Genomic DNA, 21,879 nt, shown 5'->3' with positions numbered 1-21,879 from the left:
CTGCGACTGGACCTAACGGTCAGGGGTCCCTTTACTTTACTGTTTTCATGACATATAGACTAGTCGGTTTAATAGGTCCCATGTAGCATGCAGAATACTGAAAGAGGCAGGTGGGCCTTTTTCTCTAACCCTTCTCATAAGGGAACCAAAGGAAATTGGCCTATATTATGTTAACATCTAATAAAGGGAAGGACGATATACAGTGGACCCTGTGGATATAAATTAAATTCATTCTGGGGGTCTGTCCGCAACCTGAAAAGTCCGTAGGCAGAGGCGCCGCTTCTGCGTGCAGCGCGATTGAGCGTTTCTGCGCATGCGCACACAGAGTGCTTCTGAGCATGTGTGCGCGGTGAAGCCCGGAACTATACACTTCCGGGTTTGCCGTGTTCATAACCCGAAAGTTGCATATCCAGAGCGGTACGTAACTAGAGGGTCCACTGTATTATGTTCTAAAAGGAGATGGAACTTCCGTTTATCAACATACCCTGAATGTTTTGTAGCATAATCATTTATGAAGACTTCTGGAAATGAGCTATGACAGTTCTGTTTGAAAATGGAATGTTGCTCTGCAGCTGGTTATTTTTTCAAAGAACTAGTAAACTTTTCAAAAAAAAAAGAGCACACTTAAAAAAACCCAGCTACTGTACTTCCCCATTACTATGCAGCCCCTGGTGCCCCCAGAAAGCCCATTGTTGGGGGGGGGCTCTTTGGTGTTCGGACCAGTAGTAGAAATTGGGAATTGTTGGAATTCTGTGTGTGTGTTTGTGTGTGGAAGTGTCTTCAGCCTATACAACAAAGCCTTTTGGATCCAGTGTGAAGGAAGTTTATTACTGTATTTCTATCCTGTCTTTCCTCCAAGGAGCTTAAGATGGACGTCTCCCTTCCAGTTTTTCTTTGTGGGCTGAGAGACTTTGACTAGTCCCATGTCACCCACTGATCTTCATGCTGAGTGGGGATTTGAAGCCTAGTTTCCTAGGTCCCCAGTCCAACATTCGGTGTCAACTGTAGTACACTGTCTTACATTATTTGCTCAATTGAGCTCTCCAATTCTTTGTAATTTCTTATATGGCTGAGCCTCTTTTTCAGATTTTTAGAAGGTATACACAGATAATACTAGAGGAAAGACAGCAGTGAAGTCAGATGAGGATTTAAAAAAAATGTATATATTTAAATTAATGCTCCTAGATTCAAAAGAGCATGTAAGAACTTCTTATTAGTTCAGTTTGAACGTACGAGTTTTCTGAGTATATCTGAAAATGAGTATAATCTGAAACTGTATCATAATGCAAAAAATATATTGCAAATTTTACAATAGCAGATTTTGTTGTTGTTAGTTTTTCAGCTGTCAACAGGTTTAAATAAAAATGCCTAAAGGGTTTGGGGCAGTATGTGGCAGTTGAATGAGAATGAGCAGGTAGCTAATGGCATCTGGCTCCTTTTTTCCCTTCTCTAAAACTTATTTCCTCTTCTAACTCAAATTAGTCTACCTTTAACTTGAAATGTGCTATAGCTGGTTTTTACTTACTGTTTAAAGTATTGATATGTCTTCCAACAGAAAATGAATTGTGTTTCTGCTTACTTTATTTCAAGAAGAAATACTACTTTACACGTATACCATACAGGAGAATCTGCAAAATATATTTATTATACTTTTATCTCGCTCTTTATATTGAATGCTCTGGGGGGGGGGGGGCGCCTTAGAAACTGTTTCTCATAGCATTTTTTTATCTCTTTTTTTTTAAAAAAAAAAACTTGGATGTTAGATCCCTTCCCCTTTTGTCTTAATATACTGGAGGGCGCAACATTAGTTAATTTACTTTTCAGCTTATTATTAAAATAATGACTAAAATTAATTGCTCCTTTCTTCCTTCTATGTATCATCCTGATTCTGCTGGACTATCTGCGATCTTCATGAAAACGCCACTTGGTTTCCCCCCCTTGGTTTTATTGTAACTAAAATGGTTCTAAATGGACTTAAAATAGCATTCTGAAAGATTCCCGCAAGGCGGCCCACCACAAATGGGTTCTCCTATGGTTAGTAGGGCAGGCTCCGAAACTCCTCAGCCAGCTATGGGTGGTGTAGGTGCCGTCAGTGGTGGACCCGGTGGCTTTGGTAGAGGAAACCCTGGGGGCAGCTTTGAAGGACCTAACAAGCGTCGCAGATACTGAAATTTATTTCTTACTTCTGAGAAAATTGATTGACTATCTGGTGTTATGCCTTTATAATTTTAGCTGTTACCTTGAAAACGGTTTTATTGTTAATGTAGTCACCAAACTTTTTGGGGGTGGGGTGGGGTGGGGTGGGGGAGTAAAACTTACTTTTTTGTATTCAGTCTTAGGCTTTAATGTAGAGCAGAAATAATGTGCTTCATTTTGCATGTCTGATGTTTGTGACTTCAGCAAAATAAAATGTGACCATGCTGTGAAATTTGTGAGTTCCATACTTACAATAAAATATAATACAGATCTGCTTAAATGATTTTGAAACATTGTTATGAATTCTTTCCCTTAACTTTCTAATTGTACGCATAGATTTTTGTTTTTCTTCAAAAAGCCTATCTTCTGAAAATTAAATGCTTTATAGATTGTGACTGTATGGAAATGAAAGTGCAGCTTACAACTCATGGAGCAAATGTTGAGGCTTGTGCAACTTTAGAACATCTGAAACATTCAGTAAGACTTTATAGATCTGTTTTAAGTTGTTCTCACCAACATGTACAAACCTAGTTGCAATGGGAATGTCATAATAATGTATTCTGTGTTCAGCTTTCAAATAAACACTTGAAAAAGTCTTGAAAAATCTCCCAAGTAGTAAATATTCACCTGTGGTTTTGGATTATGAATAATAATTTCTTCGCAGGAAACAAAACTCTAATATTCTTTAAGAAAACCAAAATCTTGTTAACTTGGCTGGTAATTGTGTGTTAAAACAGTATTTTGCCCTGTAGTTATGGGTTTCAGTGGATTGTGTAGGTTGGCTGTTGCCTTTGCAGAAGATTCATAAAGAATATGAGTTGGCAGTCTAGGTTTGAAGACCTTTCCTTCCTTGATAAAGTTACTTTTTTCAATGCTCTTAACTAGTACTGTATATGTTTTTTATCTCACAGCATGAAAAAATATCTTCCATGTTATAGGGAGCTGGCTTACTATATATATATATATACAGATAATGATCATAACTGCTGCTGTTTAGCTCTTGCCATGGGCAAAATGAGTTTGCATTTGGTTGTTTCATTTAAGTACACACATTTTCAGTAGGATTGTTGGTGCAACCTTTACCTAGCTTTTTAAAGGCATGGTGTAAAGTAGATACAATGTACAAAAGCTTGGACAAAATAATACTGGGAATTCCAGTTATACAATTCATATTAAGTAGAGGGATGAGAAGTTACTGACATATACCAATATTTATATACCAATATTGTGATTATACTACAAAATGTTTTTCATTAATGTAAATATTGCATGTTTGCATATGAATACTGTTAGGTAACATTCTATTAAACCTCAGTGTGTTGGAGTTATATGGAAGACCAGTACTTCTGAATAAGTATGGTATATTGTGTGAGCTGAGTATGGTTTTGCAAAATATGTGGTAACACCTGTCTCCCTATTTCTATTTCTGCTAAATCAATATGAGTGTTGGACTTTTTAAATAATTAGAAGGAAAACCCTGTATTCCTGGGCCAAGACAGGACCCTAGTGACCATATTTTCATCAGTGTAACATTTTAGAAATACTGGTTTTGGGTGGGTGTTTTGTTTTACTCTTCATGGGTGCTGCATAAACTAAATTTGTATAAAATCTGATCTAGATTATCAGTTCCAGGAATTTATATTTGTATGCTGCTGTTTGGATCCTGAAGAAGCAGCCATCCTCATCATATGGAAGGTGTGAAATGTAAAATAATGCAGGAAGATGGTAGCCATTTAAACGTAAGAGCAAATGGCTTTTTCCTGCCCTCATTTTACTCTCAACTTTCTAAAAAGGAAAGGTAGAGATAACGTGGACCTCACCAAGAAGATGAGTTTCTTTGAGAAATGACTTGTATGCGTAAAATTGGTAAATATTGGTGCATTTTCTGATACTTTCAAGAGTTGCAACACTAGAAAATGAGGTACTTGAGAATGGGCTATATTGCAGAATGTTAGATTACTCTTCTACACAATTCAAGCAATAGATGTAGGACGTAAATCCTTGTTAGTAAAAATATTAATAACTAAATGGTTCACAAGCAACTGATGACCTCTGACTTCACGGTTTACAGTCACCCCACCCCACAACAACTTGGTATTATCTGTGACTCAACTTAACCCCTGGTGAAGTGGACTATGATGGCTTATGCTATAATAAATTTGTTCTTCTTTAAGGTGCCACAGGACTGTTGGATGCTTTAATTGATGAAATAGTTATTCATGCAGTTTAATGGATGAATTTCTGCTTTAATGCTACTACCCGATCTCATATAAAATGGTTTCATTAGGTAAATGTGTGAAATTATGCTTGAAAGGGCTTGAGACAGCTGTTGGTGTTGTGAGCCGCATTATCTTCAGTGGAGCACACTTGGAGGAATAATAATGAGCTACATTTTCTGATGTTTACAAGATTTTAGGCAATTTACCATTTACTGAGCACACACTGAACACTTTTCTATAATTTTGAATGTGTAGAAAATTGTATTGATTTTACTAATTCCAGCATTCACTATATATCCACTCTATAGTCACTGAGGTAGTTTGCATGTGTTTTTTTAAAAAAGCTAAACGACCCCCCCCCCCGCAAGTCATGTAATGTGTATCTCAACCAGAGCCAGGGCTTTTTCGGCTGTGGCTCCAATCTGGTGGAACGCTCTGTCACAAGAGACTAGGGCCCTGCGAGACTTGACATCTTTCCGCAGGGCCTGCAAGACAGAGCTGTTCCACCAAGCCTTTGGCCAGGGCACAGCCTGACTCCCTCCTTTGGCAATCTTCACAGAACTCTAGCCCAATGGTTGCCATCAATTTGATTTGAATTAATTTTATAATGAAATGATTTTAGAATGTTGTATTATTTTATTGTTGTTAGCCACCCTGAGCCCGGCTTCGGCTGGGGAGGGCGGGATATAAATAAAAATTTATTATTATTATTATTATTATTATTATTATTATTATTATTATTATTTGAAAGTGTGGTGTCGACTTAAGCCAGTGATAGTTCATGTAAACTTCAAGTAAACTTTGTGACCTAATGACTACTTCTGTCTCAGAAAGCCACAGCACACAAGTTAACACAACAATGGGCAAGATAAAGCAGTTCAGCTATTACTTTAGTTACCACGTGTTCCTTGATAACTTTTTGTTTTGAAATTGTTTTTCAACATCAATGTCAAACTTCTCAGCTTTCGCTTTTAGTGTTGGAGCGAAAGCTAATGTTTTCTGTGAACTTTCTTTGAATTTTAGAACTCAGTACTTTATTTAAAGCTAGTTTGAGCATTTTGGTATCCAAAATAAAAGCAAAAGTGTTGGTTGAGCTGAAAGCCTGTGTTCGGGTGGCACACTGAGCCCAAACTATGGCTTAGCGTGGCACAGCAGTAGAACAACCAGGGAAGAGCAAAGCAGCTGGGATCTCCCCTCCCAGATTCTACACGCTCATGCATTTATGCTAATCCATGGGTTGGCTTTGTGTGACATGGGAACCAGGCCATTGTGTTAAGTTTTAATAAGCAAAACATTTATTGACCATAACTAAAAGTTAAGTTAGTAGGTACACTACAGAGCTGTTATCCTGTCACATTATTTTATTGGAATATCTTGTACTGGGATTGAAATAAAGTAAAATTTCGTAGAATTCTATATCATGATTATGATTCTGCTCTAAGGATATCTTCCTACTTGAGTCTGTAACCTGTGAACTTTTAAATTATATGAATCTCAGAATACACACCAATGGTTGTTATTCTGGTTTTGTTCTTCAAAATATACTTTAGATTTCATGGATACGCAATCAACATAAAATAATGTTTATGGTCAGATTTTTCTGTTTTCTCCTGGTTAGGTGTACTATAAAGAAGAAATACAATGATTAAGTTGTTGGGACAACTTTTCCAGTTTAAGTGGAAATGAAATCTGACAAAGACACAAATTAGAAGAACTTACTCTGTGGCAGTGAAAGCCATCCTGTAGCATTGATTTGAATAATACTTGTCTTGTCCACTGGCCCACCTGATGATGTTTTTGGTAACCTGCTGTGGTTACCAAAACCTCTTGCATCTCATCCAACTTGAATTTTTCTTTAACAGCACCTAAATCAGAAGTCTCCTCTGTTAAAACTGGTCTGGCTAAATTTGAGTTGTAACAGCCTGAGGATGTTTTGCAAGGTTCTTGTAAGAGTCTTGCCAAATCCTTCCCACATGTTGTGGATCCTACCGTTTCCTAGTTGATTCAAGATGTCAAGTGAGGCTTGTTGAAGCCATAAAACTGAATATCTCCTTGAGGAGAATGGTTCTCCAGTTCACTTGATGCAATTTATAGATAAAAAACTAACAAGCAAGAGTCCCTCCTTGGATCCTTTAGATGCAGGAAATAGGTCGTTCTTCAGTATATCTTAGTTTATGAATGTGATAGATTGCTGTCATTGAGCCAGCTTCAGGATCTCGTGGATGAGACTGATAACACTGGAGTATTACAGTGTTACCAGCATGCTAGTGGCACCATTAAGCATTTCCATTTCCTCAAATTTGAGTGAGATAGTGCAATTAGGAATCATAATTGGAATGCCTAACATGCTGTGCAAGAATTAATAAACTGGCACTTAATCCTAACTGGAGGTGATAGTGGGGATTGGTGACTTGTAAACTCTAGATTGGTGATATCGTCCTGCATTCCTACCACATTAAGCACTAGATTAGATTACTGAAACGTAATTTATATGAGGATTCCTTGAAAATTATTTTGGAAATTACAAGAGTTACAAAATGCACCTGTTGGAATCAGATAACCCAATTCTAGCAACCTCTTGTCCTAAAGACAGGCGCATTTGTTTTACAAATTCAGAATATTTTGGTTTGAATTTTAAGACCTAACCTAGCGGTCTTACTATTGCCTATCTGAAAGAACTCAGTGTTCTTTATCTAACTTCTAGCTCCTCCTTGGTGGTAGCACCCCAGTCGTGCAGCTCTGTGTTCAGGGCAGGTCACTTGATGTTTCTCCATGCAGACTTAGGGGACAGGTGAAATATGTAGTCATCAGACTTGGGTGTTGAGCCGGAAAATTGTTCATTGATCTGGGCTGACTGTTCGTTATTTGAACTGTCTTACGGTGTGTGTATACTGATCTCTCTTGCTTGTTTGTTCCAACTTGGTCTCTTGTGTTATAAAGCATTTAGAGGAGTATATAGTGGAGCGCTATAGAAATTTGGGGTGAGATCCAACATACAAAGCGACTTCTCTTCTTCCCTCCCCCCCCTGCAGCTACCGGCATGCCTCCAAAAATCAGTTCTGGAGGGATGGGGGACCCCTGGAACAGATTTTGGTGGTGTGGTGGGGACTGGAAGAAAAAAAGAAACAGGACGTCCTATTGCTTAAGTAGGAGGACATGGTTTGATGTCGTCCTTAGAAAATACTTCAGGTGACTTTACATTTGACCAGTTGATTTTATATAATCCTGAAAGCTGTGTTAGTCTTTTAGAACAAAGGAAAATAAATGTATGCTTCTAAATGTTATTCACAAGGTGCCATGAGTGATAACAAACAGAAAGGACTACTGATTATCCTAAAAAAGTCCTCCACGCTGCAACTCTGGTCTAGAAGGAACATGTAACTTTCTATCCATATTAGATTAATTTCTACTAATGTACTTAATATTTTTGATTGTATCCAACTCTCTAGTACGGTTAGTTTACAGCAAATATACTAAAAGACAGTGCTTCGGCTTCTAAAGCCAGGGAAGTATCTGCAGCATCCTCTGATGGGTCATACAAAAACCGCCACTTTTACGATACTTTTAGAAGCAAGAAAAACAGGTGAGTCATCTTGTATATCCTGATCTTTTCTCCTTTTTATGAAACTGGCTGCATACTTTGTGGTTTTTTAAAAATTTGGGAACTAATGCAGGAAGTTTAAGTTCTCATCATAAAAAGATAGAGAATTGAACCTAGGATTTTGCAATTAAGGCCCTTCAAACTTACCTTTATTCAAAGCAGTGTGTGTGTGTGTGTGTGTGTGTGTGTGTGTGTAAGTGTGTAAATCCAGCATGGAAGTTTCTGCAACATCCTACGTGAAAACTGCATATGCCAAGGCTTTTTGCTAATATTCATACATTTCTAGTTCATCATTAATTGAGAACCAAAAATTGTGCTAACGAGTTTGAAAATTATTTGATTCTATGTTACCTTTGGGGTACAACTATTGATCTTTGCTATTGCCCCTTCAGATATCTTCTAATTTAGTTATCATTTGGATAAAAGCTAGTTCTTGGTCTGTTCTGTAAAAGTGATGTTTTCAAAAAGGTATTTGAAAGGTTTCGTTACAGTTAAGCCATTTGTTACAGTGTCCACTTTCACTTTCCCCATTGCTATTGTCATCCATACTTTCTGGAATGAACTTTCCACATTGTTTTACTGGAAATTATTTAGAATGTTAGCAGCATATCACCAGGGGGATAGATCTGAGATTCCACTGTTGAATAAGGAACAAGTATTCAGAAACTCTTTAATACCTAATATCACTGCACCAAACATTCCATATAGCTAGATATATAACTGAAGGTAAGGAGGGTTTTAGTCACCAGTGGCTATTGGAGTAAATCCAGCTACAGTATACCGATATAACCAGTCACATTGCTTTTCTTCTGTAGTGTGTCTGCAGTGGCTTTTTAAACTCTTGGATTTATTTAAGCTTGTGGTAACTATATCTGTTGGGGAGAAAAGCATATGGGAGTGGGATAATTTTAGGTGGACAAACAGCAAAGGAAGGAGAGGGTTAAGTATCCTTTTACCCCTGTTCTCTACCCAACTAGTAGCTGCTTCCACCTGTAGGTGGGAAACCCGGGAAGCTTGTAATTCTGTATGACTCTGGAGAAGGGTTTTGTTAAAAACCTTGCGTTTGGTGTGAAAAGGTCTGTATAAATAATTGTAATAAAAGCCACTTGAGTGACTGGCCAGCTTTAGCATGTGAAAAGATGTAAAAAGAAATGAGAACTAATCCAGATCAGTTCAGACGTTACATAGTGATAAGATCAGCGTGGTTTGTGGCATGAAGAAACTGGTTCTTTTCTGCAGTGGTGCTGATTTCCTGGAACACCCTCTCCTCTGAGAGGTGTCAACCGTGATGTGCTTTAGACACCTTTTGAAAACTTCAATATTTAGATTGCACTGCTCAGTATTTTGTTCTAATATTTTGATTCTGGATTTTTGGTGACAGTATGTATTTTCATTTTATTTACATCATTGTCATGATGTTATAATTTTTACACTGCTTAGAAAAGTGTGTATTGGGGGGGCTCTATAAATTGATTAAATAATTTATTGTTGTTGTTCTTACGTTTAAATCACTTTGAGATACTTTATAGGAAGAGATTTATAAATAAAATAAGAAAATGAACAGGAAACACTTTACCATGGAAAAAGTCTGATCGAGATGTTCTATTGGCAAGATGGATTCAATTTTTTTTAATCCAAGCAAGGTGATGCTTTTCTGTGGGAAGATGAAGGGCTTTTGAGATTTCAGTGTCTAACCATCACAATGAGGCAAAAACATGAAATAAGACAATAGTCGTGTTTAGATTCAACAGGAAACTTGGGCTTCCTATTACATGCAATAGTCTCTGGTTCACATTCTCCTCCCCCTTTTCATCTGAACTTGTCACAGAAAACTGTGTCTAGTATGAAATTGGAAGGTAAGCTTGCAATCTTCTGCTGTGGTGTGTGAAAGAAAAATATGTATTTGTGTGTGCATGGAAGGCCTGTGCTTTTAATGGGAAACCATAATTTCCTGTGGTATGTTGATCTGGAAAACAAATTTTAAAATGTAGGGTTTGAAATTATATTGACAATGCTTTCTGAAATAGACACTTCCCATAAAGAAAATTGCAAACAGATTTCATTAATATAGTACATGGACTGACTGCCTCAGATTAAATATATTTCCTATCCTATCTATAGTAAATTTGCAGAATAGTGGATGCTGTTGAACACTTGGTGAAATCAGATTTCCTTTCCCTTCAGATTTTAATCTTTACAACTAGAATTCATACTTTTATGAAAAATGTGGTACTATAATATTCTGTGCTTGGGGTTCTTTTAGTGCTTCATTTAAGTCTTCATTAAGCCCTTATATAATTTACCTAAACTAGATTTCTTGAAACAGTGAATCTATGAGTACTGATCCCATTGAATAGATCTTAATTTAGGGGGGACTAAAGTTGTGTATATAGTCAACCTCTTCCATTACTTAAAATGAACTGATCATTTATAGCTACTCAAAAGTATTCTTGCAATACCTTTTAATGAATATAGGTTAAAGGTTTTTTTATTTAAGAATTATTTTTTACCTCATTAATATACATTGGAAGTGGTTTTGTTTGAATGACTAATTAGATAAACACATGGTAAGGCATAGTTTATTAAACCATGGTGTATTTGGTCATTTGAGCTGGGCCCAGTGACTTAAGCATAGTTTATTAACTATTAATAAACCATGTTCATAAGCCATGGGTAATTGGATAAACCTTAATAATGTTAACCATGGATTAGCATTATATGAACCTGGATCACAAATGGGTCCTGGAATTCAAGAACGTTATAACACAGGTTTTTAAATGTGCTATTCAGCAGTTTAATATTGGTTTAGCAGAAGACAGCATAAGGCAACAACAAACATTGACTCTATTTCATTTTTACAAATTCTCGCTGATCATTTTGGAAAACTAATTGTTCAGACATACAGTAGCATGCTCTTGTGACCTTTGTGCTTCATGTATTATGTGAGGAGATGTTCAGTAAAAATGCTCATTTGGTGTCATATTATATGCATAAACCTGTTGATTAAACCATAAATTTGTCCTTATTAGATGTTTTTGAACAGAGGGATTATAAAGTATAGGAGCATATGGAAAAAACTAGGCCATATGTATGTGTTGTGGCAAACTTACTCTCCTTTCCCTGTCATTCGTGCACATGCATGATGTGGCTTAAGAAGTTAGATCTTCAGAAAGACTTAAAACCTGCTGACACTGTTTTGGAAGTGGAACTAGGACACTGGCCTTATCCTGGTGCCTCCTGCAGTCAAAGGTAAGATTAGACACAGAAAGGGTGATGCTAAGGACATTGTGTGTAATTTTGCATTGTGGAAGAATTCTGAAAATCATCCTGTAGGGATGTGATCTCATGTTGAAAATATGGCAACCCAAAGGGGTGTGCCTATATCATGGGCATTTTGCTTTCGTAAAATGTACCATTTGTACTCACCTGTAAGGTGTTTTTATCGGACAAAGGGCCATCGAGTGGTCAAGGGTGGGAAATGCACTAGTTGAGGAAGTAGGTGGTGTTTCATTGCCATTGACCTTAATCCATATTCTAACAAGTCCAGCTTCAGGCGAAGGGCAAACAGCACATAAGGGAAAGGGGACAATCAAGCCGACTGCTTCATCAAAGAATAAGCAAACAGAATCTGGCCAGTGTCAAACAGCATAACATAACATGGTGCATGCAGGAAACACAGGCTTAGACAAAAACCTAAGTAACAACAAATCCCAGAGAACAGGATAAGTACAAAAATAGCAGTCTCATAAGCAAGAGAAATGAAACCTCTGAGCCATCAAGCCAGTGTAGTTAAAATACACTTGGAAAACAGAAAAGAATGGAACAGGGCACTCACGGGAGAAATGAAAAAGGCGCTAAGCCAGAGAGATTCGGAAATGGAATCGCTGGAAACAAAGAGTACCTACTGGTGTATTTTCTGTCCTTATCCACTAGATGGCAGAGGCCTCCCCCTACACAGCCCTTTGTTCAGGGAAAAATATACCAAGCCAATCAAATATTTAGGATTCTGCTGTGTGCTTTTGAAGAAACTAGAACAGAAACATCTGTTCATAACTTTCTAATAATCCTCTTAACTAGATTTATTTGCATGGAATTGGGGTGAACGTTATTAGGGGAGTATGGATATTCTCCCTCAAAGAGTGGGTTGCCTACTTCATCGCTTCCTCATATCTCTGTACTTTTAGGATTATCAAAGAATGGGTCAAAGAATAAATACATCTATTAATTTGTAGGAAATTTGTGTGTTGAAAGGGTGATTTCATGCCCTAAACCACCCACTTTTTAAAAATATTTACGAAATGCAGATACTATATGGGAATCTCTATTCCCTCTATTATATTATGATCATTTGTCAGAAATATGATTTTTTTGTTAGCATGATTTTCCAAATTAATTGTAACATTTTCTGTACTATTCAGAAGAATCCAAACAGACTTGAGAATTTTGCAACACAAATATGCTGATTACTCTTGATGATTCCTAAACTTTCGCAAAAGTTTGTGTCATGTTTATTTGGACCTTATAAAAGATTAAAACAAAAAAGGACACATCATATGAACATAGAAACTTTGCTTGCTCGTGTAGTAGATATGAAAATGACATATGCAACAAGCAGTGCTTTGTTCTTCCAGTTTATCAACTAAATCTACAGAGTTGAAACCAGAGAAGTGCAAGCAAAAGTTCACTTCTGCAACAAACTTCCACTGCATCTCCTTTGAAAAGCTGCTTTTGAAGGTTGGGGTGCTCTAGAATTGTGGGGAATGGGCTGTGAAGGGCTTGAGTTGGGAAATTGTAGAAGTGATTTGGGGTGGGGACTGTCTCATGCAAGGCAATTTGTGGATCCAACCCAAAAGTCTCTTGGACCTTCAGGTATATTTCCATCAGCTCCAGCACACTTGTAATTAGTCCTTAAAGAATACCCCATGGTTTTTTCCTAATGGTTGCAAGTAAAAAGAAAAAAGAAAGACTACAAGTGAATACCTTAGTTGCTATGGTCAGGTACTTTCATTTTTGCCAGTATGTTTGCTGCCCATTTCAGATGCTGAATTGGATTTAATTTGGACCTCTGCTTTTGAGTTCACAAGTAATTTTTTTAGCAAAATTGCTTGGTAAAGTGTTGCTTTAAATTTTACTCAGTTTTGTGAAATTGGACTTGTGACAGATGCAGGGCGGAATTCAAAGTCGTACTCCTTGAGCTGTTCTTGCAGCACAGGCATTTCAGATTGTCTGAGGAAACAATCTCCCCTGACGTCCCCCTGCACACAGTCCCTGTTGCACTGTCAGGACTCATTGTGCTGCTTCCTGCTAACTCACTTGCTCAGCTGAACCCAGTCCTAAGAAGATGGAAGATCTATTATACTACTGTTTGGAAAGACAGCATTCCCTCCCACCCCTGATTTATATGTTATTTAAAACAGTAGTCTTCAATCTTTTCAGACCTGGGATCCACTCTTAACCCAAACATGAATTTGAATATTGAATATGGCAGTAGTGTTGGTATTGCAGTCCACCTTTTATTAAGCTGCAAGCCTGTAGTGGCTGCAACCCACTGGTTGAAGGCCAATGGGTTAAAATATTTTGGGGTTTTGCCCCTAACACCCAAACATCAATAATGAAATTTTATTTTAAAAAGGCACATTGTGTTGCATTCATATTGCCTAATTCGGCCCAACAGCAACTAAATCCACAAAGGATAACGTATTCTGCAAGCACAGAACTGCTAATGTCCAGCCAACACAAAACGGGGAAACATGTCTTTCAGATTACATGTAATTGAACATATTAGCACCAGTGTCTCTGTCCACCCAAACTCGGTTGGTTGCTACATATGGTCAAGGAAGACACTCTTATCGCGCTTACGGGCACACGGACATCTATTTGGCAGCTCTGTGTGATACAGGATACTGGACTAGATGAGCCTTTGGTCTGATCTAGCAGAGCCATCCTTAGGTTCTAAGAAGTCAGTTTATGCGTCGGTTTCCCCATAATGTTTAATTTTTTGCTTGGTGTCTGTTGCTGCCTTGGCCATTTTTTTAATTTTTTAAAATGGCAATATTTTAAACACTCAGAACGAACCATGTTTCGTTATCCTTCAGATCCCTGAAGACGTTTGTTGAAATTGCCTGTCTGTTCATGTACATTCACCATGTACAGTGGTACCTCGGGTTAAGTACTTAATTCGTTCTGGAGGTCCATTCTTAACCTGAAACTGTTCTTAACCTGAAGCACCACTTTAGCTAATGGGGCCTCCTGCTGCGCCGCCGGAGCCCGATTTCTGTTCTTATCCTGAAGCAAAGTTCTTAACCTGAAGTACTATTTCTGGGTTAGCGGAATGTGTAACCTGAAGCGTATGTAACCTGAGGTACCACTGTATGTAGAATTTGATCCTGAAGGATAACTATTCAAAATGGAGGACAGTTCTTTATGCTTTGGTGGTTGTCAGCCTCCCTGTCAGCTGTAACCCACAGGAAATCTAAAAGAATGAAATAGTACCAGTCTAGTGTACTGTTTTGTATATACACATGTGGGCCCTTCCCATTTACTGAGGGGTGTGTGTGTGTGTGTGTGTGTGTGTGTGTGTAGAGAGAGAGATTTCTGGGCTGACAAACAATGCAGCAGCACAGTCAAGGAGAAATAAATGCCTGACACTGTTGCCATTGCCCAGTTGCTTGAAACCTATGCTCTCTGTGTCACTTGTGGTGGTGGTGGTGGTTACCCATGAGGTAAATTTGAAAAAGTATGCGGTTTTACCTACACACCTACACACCTACAGTGAATGCTGTTGTCTGTTACTGTTTGTCAGCTTAAACCAGTGTACAGTCCGTGGATGCACATCTAGGATAACTTTTATCTTGGTTTTTTGTTTTGTTTTTTACTTATGTGTGTCCCCCCCCCCCAAATAACTAAGACAGGCGACATACATTTCTTCTCAGAAGTGGAGTTTTTCCCTTTTTCTGCGGACGATAGTGGACATGCTCTGATTGTAAAGCAATTCCTACTCCTGGCCATTGAGTCCACAGCAGTGGAAAGTCCTTTTCTGATCAACTATTGTGTTAGGTATTTTTTTTGCAATTTTTATAATATTGAAGTGGGTGGGATCTGAAATTAAAAACATTTAATTGAGTATTTTGAGACAAATATAAAGGAGTCATTTTTTCTAAAATGTTAATAGTACTGAAACTAAAACAAGGGATGAGAGAAAATGTGAAAATCAAGAAGCCCTTTTTATATAGTATTGAAGGTATAGTGACTTTCTTCACTGAAGTCTTGTGAATTAAAGATAGGGCCCTGATACTGAAAGAGCTTTGCATAAAGAAACTCCTCTTTTAAAGTCTGGTGTATCACCACTTCCGTGTATACTTCTGTCTCACTGTAATTTATTAGGGGGGGAAAGACAGTAGAAGGGGGGTTACAGCCTAAATTGAGGATTTTGTTGTATTAGGACATAGCTAAGTCCAAAGCATTAAATATGTAAATTACAAGAGGCTTGGGTTTTAACTTCTTAAATGTCTTAGAAGGTAATCTGTTGATAAGTATATGAATATACATTCATACTGAAAGTTCAAACTGTGAGGCCGGCAGAAATGACCAGAAAGATAGAGGCTTAAACCTTCCCTTCCTTGATGGTATATCAAACATATTTACACACTGGACAAATCAGAATTGTAACTTAGTTAGCTGTTTACTGAGTACAGAAGCATTCAAAATTTGTTTCTGAAAACCTTTTAAAGAACAATGGAGACAGAATGTTTAGAAGATCAATAATATACCAATATTGTGTTTAAAAATGGGAGCTTCCCCAAGTTTTTTGGGCCAGCAAGCATAAGAAACAGATGGTAGGTAGCATGTGATACCCATTTCACATAAGAAAAACTGGTGATACCCAAAGCAGAACTTGAAACAAAGCAAACCACCTACACACCCGAAAAAGCAGGCAACATCCCCTGGAAGAAACAGGCTACACCCAACCTAATTATTATTATTTTTTAAAAAAAATGGGAACAGTTCCTAAGGGCACCATGGTGTCCACAGACACTATAATATGTCTTTAACACAGAAATTTATATTCTCACTACTTGTCACTTTAGGAGGCGCTATAAATGTCAGGGGTTGCCAACACTGAACCCACAAGCACACATCCCTGCCCACCCCCTGGCCTGCCTTGGTGCCTACAAGGTGCTTTACTCTCCCTCTCCTCTGGTTTGAAAGAAGCGCTCTCTTGTAATCATTGTGTTAGGTTTTGCTGTGTGTGGTGCCCATGACAATTTCCTCTAGTTTTCAAATGAGCCCTCAAGCCCTCCCAAAGTTGGCAACTCCTGATCAATGTACTTCTGCAATCTGTTCTGGCTTAGCGATGCAGTGTGTATCTGTAATTGCCTGGAGCACAATTCTCACATTCACTGGGGCAGATATGTGTAACAAAACAATTGATACATTTCCATGCAATTACTAAGTACCTTTGGGTGGGGAGCGGGCGAAGAACTGGCAGGTTGGTAGGGAAGATAATTGCATAATGAAGACAATTGCACAGAAAAGGGAAGTTTGTCTGATAGTGCATCCCTTAAAACTGGCATTGCGTGTTTGGGGTAACTTAGTTTTTTGAAAGAGATTTAGGCCTCCGTTCAGCCTTAGGTGGCTTTCAAAGAATAAAACAACACCAAATGTAATGAAAAATAGCATTAAATTTTCTCTGATCTTTTTGGCAATTTGCAGCGGCTGTTTCACATTGTTATGCATTTAATGTGTGGTAGGCTTACTTCAGCGCGATTTTTCATTCCATCTGGGGACAACCTATCTACCTGTTGCTCATCATCATTCCCCATATCCAAAGTGAGATGACCTGTCCGCAAGGGCAAGCCATTGTGCCTTGTTCACTATTCAGAGCAAATGCTTGCTTATTGTGCAGGCTGCTCTGTTCCTACGTATATATGATCAATGGCAAAAATACCAGCGGGAAAGTGGTGGGTGGGATGGTGTACTTCTAGTTTTAGTTTTCTGAGTTAAGATCAAGCAAACTATATTCTGCACCATTCATTATACATCTAAATCTAAACAGCTAGCTTAAGACTCTTCAATGGGTGTTATAAAAATGTGACTGGAATGTGACTTGTACCTCTTGGATTTTAGTGCAAGGATTAGTTTTAAAACTATTACCCAATTGTAAAATTGAAGTAGCTATTAGGATTGGGGTTGAGAGGAGCTGGAAAAAATGAGAAGCACCAATGCTTCTACAAACCTGCCCAATTCCCATTCTTGATTAAAAAGAGCAACCCTGGTTTAGTTTGAAAGGGAATACTGTCAACAGACTATATATCTCTCTTTCAGCAAAACTTTTGACTTACTCACACATGGCATCTTCCTAAATAAACTTGAGAAATACGGATTGGAAAGGACATAATGGGGCTACAAAGTTGCTTGAAATGCTGCACATATAAGGTAATCATTTTAATGGATTGATAAAGAGAATGTAAGTTGATATTGAACAGCTTCAATTCCAGGGGTCAATCTTGATTTCAGCATCATTGCTATACCTAAGGAAGGAATAAACATCTTGCCAAACTTTTGGGGGATAAAGTGAACATGACAATTTAGTTCTGATTGGGGAAATTATACTGATCAATATTACTGAGCAGTACTGAGTTCACAACACTTCTAAAGTTTCTCAACAATTTTATCAAAACCTTGTTTGGTCAGTATTATCCACATATTGCAGATGGGCTATTGAGGTTTTAAGAGGATATCTGGTGTAAGGCAACCCAATATCATTGTCATCGTTTATGATGCTTTTACTTCTGCGATCGGGAGCAAAACATTCTTCTGGTGGGTCAAAAGATCAAACAATGTATATATCTAAAAACTACATCTTACGATAATGAGATTATGAGAACATAACAAATTTTAAATAACCATACAAAGGAGGATATTGACAAGCTGGAACGTGTGCAGAGGAGGGCAACCAAGATGATCCAAGGGTCTGGAAACTAAGTTTTATGAGGAACAGTTGAGGGAGTTGGGTGAGTTTAGCCTGGAAAAGAGGAGAGGAGATTCAATAGCCACCTTCAAATTGGCTCAGTTGGGGTCATGGGTTCGAGCCCCACATTGGGCAAAAGATTCCTGCACTGCAGGTGGTTGGATTAGCTCTCACATGGTCCCTTCCAGCTCTGCAATTCTATGATTTTAAATATCTAAAGGTCACACGGAGAATGGAACAAGCTTGTTTTCACCTGCGTTGGACTGTAGACCCTGAACCAATGGCTTCCAAGTTAAGAGAGAAGAGATTCCAACAGTACTTTCTAACAGTAATGTCTGTTTGACAGTGGAAATGGACTTCCTCAGGAGGTTGTGGACTCTCCTTCCTTGCAGGTTTTTAAGCAGAATCATAGATTCTTTAGTTGAGATTCCTGCCTTGCAGGGGGTTGGACTAGATGACCCCCAAGGTCCCTGTCACCTGTGGACTTCTGTGGTTCTATAAAGTTAATAGGCTAATCAAAACATCTCAAATATACTGTACTTTTCCATGAGTAAGACTACGTTTTTTCCTTTAAAAATTATGCTAAAAAGTGGGGGTCATCTTATACATGGAGAGTGCATAGTGCAAATTTTGTTAAATTTGAGTCCCCCAAAATAGGGGGCATCTTCTACACAGAAAAATACGGTAAACAATCCATTAATAAGTTAAGATAGGATTTAGCATTGTAAATATGAGACAAACGGTTCCCCTCAGCAACAACCTCCTAAACTAGACCTCACCCTGATTGTCTTAGTCCACATGGAGCAGCAGGAGCAGTCTTTGGGTTGGAGTCAGTCAGGGCCCTGCCATCTCAAGTCAAGAGGAAATGTGCCAGCCAGCAGAGACTGGGTCTTGAAGGACTCAGAGCGAGGTGCTACCTTCAGTGAATTTGTGGCTCATGCAAGATGTGCACTGGGGTTTGCTCCAGCCTTTTACTCTGCACCAGAGATCATGGGTAGGCAGTGATAATTTTTTAAATGGTAATTTCCAAATATAGTAAGAAAAACAAACAAACACTAGTATGTAACATTGCAATTTTTTACTTTCCCCCAAATTACATATGTGTCAAGAATGTAGCATCATGGCACCAATATGAACAGCCAAATTTCACTTAGATTTCAGTAGGACAAGCATCTTATCCAAGAGTTGAGAAATAAGGCTTCTCTATAATGGCTGGCAAGGATTTAGGTGCAACTGCTGCAGATTAAAGGATGTAAACAGTAAAATCGCAAGCCAAGAAAAAGTTTAGATAGTCTCAAATGTTTGAAAAGATGGGAAATGTTCTGACTACAAGATGGAGGAAGCCTGTTGATTGTAAAATCTCCTTTCAAAGTTTAGTAAGGGTATGTATAGGTATCTGTTGCCAACAAGTCAAAGTACAGAATGCTGCACTGGGCAGCTGCTTACCCTAAATGTCAGGAGTCGCAATCCTATATGCAACTGAAACACATCCAGGACTTCTGCAAGTGGGGTAGAAGCTTGCACCTTCCTTACTTTCAGCATGCAGGTGCCTAAAAGCTCCAAGTCACCTGAAGAGCATTATGCAGGTGCCGGAGAGGTAAGGTCACTCAAGAGGCTTTTTCGAGTTTACACTTGTGATAGCTGTTGGGAGGTTTGATACCCTCCTCCATGCCACAAACACCCTGAAAAATAAGCTGTGCAATACTGTTGGTGATGGAGTTTGGGCACAGCACCAGATCAAGAAGGATAATTTGTCCTTTTGCTAGGCTGTCTGGGTGTATTTGGCTAAGCTGCAATGCTTTGGAATACGAGATTGAAACCCTGGATTAACTGGTGTTTGGAAGCCTGTTAATGTGGTCAGGAAGTGCCTTAGGGTTGGCGTGTTGGTCACTTTGACCAGTTAAGCCCTGCCAGTTGGCTGCCTATTTGATCAAATATTGTCAAATGTTACATGGAGTCAAGAATGCTTCTATTTAGGTGGAAGCTTTTATTTTATTATGCTGCCATTGATTAGCAATGACAGGCATTGGGGGTGCTTACCATTGCTGCTTGGGACTTTGACGCTGATGGAGGTACAGAGCCAACTGAAAGTGATACTGAGTAAAGCATTGACATGTTTTCTACTTTCCACAACAGTTTAAAAACTGGCTTGTGTTTTGCTCTTAGTTCACTTTGTTTTGAATTGATTTTTTTTTAAATCTTGTGATTATAGGCTGACACTCGTGTTCCCATGATAAAAACCAGAGTAGAACTGTCCAGTAAAATGACCACATTTGTAAGAATTCTTAAATAATGTTGTTAAATATTATAATAATTCATTAAGATTTCTTCTAAAAAGTTCTTCTGATTTTTTTTTGAAAATAGGTGTATAATCTCTTAAAATTAATACTTAACATGTGTGATTGTTATTTGACAATATTTGACCAAAGCCTAACGCCATTCTGAGAAACTAAAATGAGAAAGCACTTTCTCAACAGTTAGACTTTATAGCTTTCTGGATATGATACCACATTTCATGATATGTAGATGAGTAAATGAAGTGTTGATTGTAGAAATATCACCTTGGAGACACGATGAAAGAAATGTGCTCTTTGATCTGGGGCTGGGTGTACTTGGCTACTTAACAAGACCACCGCAAAATGTTACCTGTGTTTTGCAAAACTGGATTCAATGGCCTTATATATGTTTAAGTACACATAGAAATGTGTTTAAATTTGCATGCTGCATCTAATTCTGCTTCTACTAGACCCTGGGTATGGGCAGTGTCCCACCTCCTGGTGCCTGAAACCCTATTCAGGATCTGAACCTTCTGTCACCACCCTGACCTCATAGATTTCACCATCCATTTCCAACACGGATTGGCCTTCTGCAGACATAGGCTAGAAGTAGAGGATCGGTTAACTAAATTAGTGGATTCTGCAATGGATGAAATTGTTTGGCTTCTTCCATTTGAGCATATTTAGTTAAAATAATGGATGGTTATGAATTGGCTTTAACTCTGCCCTCTTTGTGGCCACCACATTCCCAGAAACATTAATATTTTTGCCTTACTATTTGTCTTTACAAAGTCACACCCATTGTTGAATGTTCCTCAGCAGGAAATGTGAGGGAGCATCAGTCTTTTCATATGTGTTTCTAGAGAGAAGAGCATTGCCAGCCACTTGCGGAAGGAAAGCCCTAGTTACTAGGGGTGCATTAGCCTGATAAACTGTCATGGAAGGATGTTCTGAAAAATGTAGAGGAAATTTCTCTGCCTCTCATTGCCCTCTCTGGCTGGGAGGGAGTGAAGAATTACCTATACCCCCTATAGCATGTGCTAAGTTCCTGAGCAACCTTAGTGGAACAAATTTTGATATAAAACGGTGGACTCCAATCTGATGCATTGATCCAACTAAAGGAGGGAGGTCTCATCGCATCATCTTTATTAAATGGGGTACCGTGTAGCACCATGTGAACTGTTCCTTTTGATGAATGTCCCTGATGCAGGGAAACACTCTTGGCATGCCAAATTAAGAGTAGATGATCATTTAATAAGCTTTGTTTTTCTTCTTCTAGGAAATGGTTATGATGCTGAAGTGCAGTTGAAGATGTACTTCATGAGTGCTTTGTCCAAGGAATATAGCAGAGGAAGTTGAATCCTTTCTTCAAGTTTCAGGTATCTTTCTTCCACCATTCCCCAGTCGTCTTTGGGTTTCCAGATTCATGATGGCTTATTTCTGATTGTTTTACATTTTTGTAAAGCAGGGGAGAGGAAAATTTCAAAGGGTTTTCAAGACACATGTCTGAAGATATCTTTCTGTTTTTGATCTCTAATGGGTAATGAATTTTTACCTGTTGGATTATGCTGTGATGAGCTGTGGGCCTGTAGAAACTGCTCTGAGAGGGGCAGATGC

At 38.4% G+C, this 21,879-nt stretch overlaps 1 protein-coding gene across 3 annotated transcripts in view; it reads left to right on the top strand.

The window, feature by feature from the left end:
* Window positions 1–21,879, top strand: part of PSPC1 (paraspeckle component 1) — a 63,547-nt gene that overhangs the window by 36,242 nt on the left and 5,426 nt on the right. The window contains exons 7-8 of one of the 3 annotated variants that reach the window (XM_079973846.1): window positions 17,341–17,451; window positions 21,542–21,641. In XM_079973846.1, coding sequence (XP_079829972.1) covers window positions 17,341–17,352 — 12 coding nt within the window. In that variant the 3' untranslated portion in view covers window positions 17,353–17,451; window positions 21,542–21,641. Of the gene's footprint in view, window positions 1–1,983; window positions 2,803–17,340; window positions 17,452–21,541; window positions 21,642–21,879 lie in introns of those variants that run through there. The other 2 variants (XM_079973845.1, XM_079973844.1) reach the window with 2 other exon arrangements.

The sequence above is a fragment of the Podarcis cretensis genome (genome assembly GCF_951804945.1).
Source record: "Podarcis cretensis genome assembly, chromosome: 4".
NCBI lineage: Eukaryota > Metazoa > Chordata > Lepidosauria > Squamata > Lacertidae > Podarcis > Podarcis cretensis.
Note: the sequence above shows the minus strand (reverse complement) of the source record. Positions and strands in the feature narration are given on the sequence as shown.